General features: G+C 50.7%; 1 protein-coding gene across 1 annotated transcript; it reads right to left on the bottom strand.

Moving 5' to 3' along the window:
• Positions 1-377: 377 nt before the first annotated feature.
• On the bottom strand, positions 378-1,452 carry LOC123154496 (nuclear transcription factor Y subunit B-8-like). Its single transcript, XM_044573215.1, has one exon. It carries the CDS (start codon positions 1,394-1,396, stop codon positions 515-517), a length of 882 nt encoding a protein of 293 aa, XP_044429150.1. The 5' UTR covers positions 1,397-1,452; the 3' UTR covers positions 378-514.
• Between the last annotated feature and the right edge of the window lie 513 nt (positions 1,453-1,965).

Raw genomic sequence — 1,965 nt, forward strand, 5'->3', positions numbered from 1 at the left:
ACGCATGCAAGATGTCATCATAGGCCAAAGGCTTTGAAGTACCTACGTCGCTCCAAACTCATTCATGACCACTTTGCTAACCGATGCACATATGAACGTACATGTGGCTGGAGAGTGAGAGATAGAAGTAGATGGAGAGATACAAAGAGTATGACTTTTGTTTGAGCGTGAGCGATCATATGACCCGTGAACATGACATATTCGTAATGTTATACGGAGCTACAATTTGCAACGCAAAATATAGTGTACAGCATTCTACACATCACAAACGATGCTGAGGTCAGAAACTCTTTTGGAAACAAATGCAGCTTTTCATAGGATCATCAATTGCGAGTAGCCAAAGTAAGAGAAACCAAATTAAGCGACGATAACTTCAACAACAAAGAGTACATGAATTACTAGAGGACAAGCCCACATTAGGTAAGAAGTACGCACACATAAACCACGGCCGGATCAACACGGCAAATTATTACAGTACGCAGGACACAGAAGCTAACGAGCGCTGCCCACGCGACTAGCCAGATTGAACGGGCTTGTCCTGCGATCCTTCTGCTGCTGGCTCTGCCTCCGGCTCTCCTGTGCCCTCCCCCGGCACCGGCACGCCGTTGGACGAGCTGGCTCCTCCTTTGCTGCTACCTACACTGTACGCACCTTCCCCGTACCCGTACCCGTAGTATTGTTGGGCCACGACCCGTTCTCCGCCGAACACATGGCACTGGCCGCCGACGTTGGACCGCACGGGCGTTATCCCGACAGTGTAACCCTGCACTAGAGCCCGGGGCGCGTAGACGCCCCGCTGCATCTGAACCTGCACCGGAGCTGGGGGAGTGTACATGGGCCACTTCACTTGATTCTGAACCGGCATCGGAGCTAGGGGCGCATAAACTGGCCGCTGCATCTGATTCTGAACCTGCACTTGAGCCGGAGGCGCGTACACCGGATGCTGTATCTGAGCCTGTAGCGGCACGGCGTGGCGCATGGGCGGGGCCGCGCGGGAAGGTGCACTCATCACAGTGCGCCTGTCGCCTGCAGCGGCACCACCTGTCGCCGCATTGGGGTCGCGCATGCGGTGCAGAAACACACTGAGGGGCACGACGTAGTCGTCAAAACCGAGGCAGTTTAGGGCCCACAAGATATCTTCGGCGTTGACGGTCTTGCGATGCTCCATGTGGCACCGCTCGTTGGCCTCGCCGGTGACGAAGCTGATGAACTCCGACACACACTCCTGGATCGCTTCCTTGGCGTCATCGGAGATCTTGGCATGGGCAGGGAGCGCGCGACGCATGATGCGGATCACGTTCGCGATGGGCATCAGCTGGTCCTGCTCCCTCACCGCCGGGGTCGCCTGGGTAGGCGCCGGCGCCGCTGCTCCGTTGAGGATGTCGGCGTTCTCCATGGCTAGAGCAAGCCAAGGTGCAATGCAAGTAGTCGCACTTGCCTTTAGGGCTTTGCTGGTTGAGTTGTAAGTGTTGTGCTTCTGATCGACTTGTTTCAGTGTGTTAAATAGGCTGAGATAGGTATAGGTGCTGGCTTAGCTGTGCTTTGTGTTTCCGATCAAACGGACAAGTGTCCATTTTGTTGAGAGGTTCTGGCAAAGACATCACCTTTAACAGATAATGTACTCCTGTATGAGACTATTAATCAGAGGAAAACGATAAATCATGTGTAAATGTGATTATAACCGTTGGTGGTGAGGGCTATAAATGTACATAGTTTTTTTCCTTTCTTTTCTCATGACGTGTAGACAGGTCATCTTGAAACTGAAATGGTACATTAAACACAAGGCAACAAAGGTACAACATAATGACAAGCAAATCAGTGGCAACACAGGATTTTGAAGATGAATATCCAGAACAAGAAAAATGTATGAAATTACAAGAAAGTAAGAGATTGAATAGGTAATCAAATCTATAAAATTGCAAGGAAACAATTTACATGGAAAAAGAGACTGCGTCTAAAATAAAA

This window comes from Triticum aestivum, chromosome 7A (assembly GCF_018294505.1).
Source record: "Triticum aestivum cultivar Chinese Spring chromosome 7A, IWGSC CS RefSeq v2.1, whole genome shotgun sequence".
Taxonomy (NCBI): domain Eukaryota; kingdom Viridiplantae; phylum Streptophyta; class Magnoliopsida; order Poales; family Poaceae; genus Triticum; species Triticum aestivum.

What these genes read in the sequence shown, in the direction of transcription:
- LOC123154496 (XM_044573215.1), bottom strand. Translation starts at nt 1,396, where the DNA reads ATGGAGAACGCCGACATCCTCAACGGAGCAGCGGCGCCGGCGCCTACC.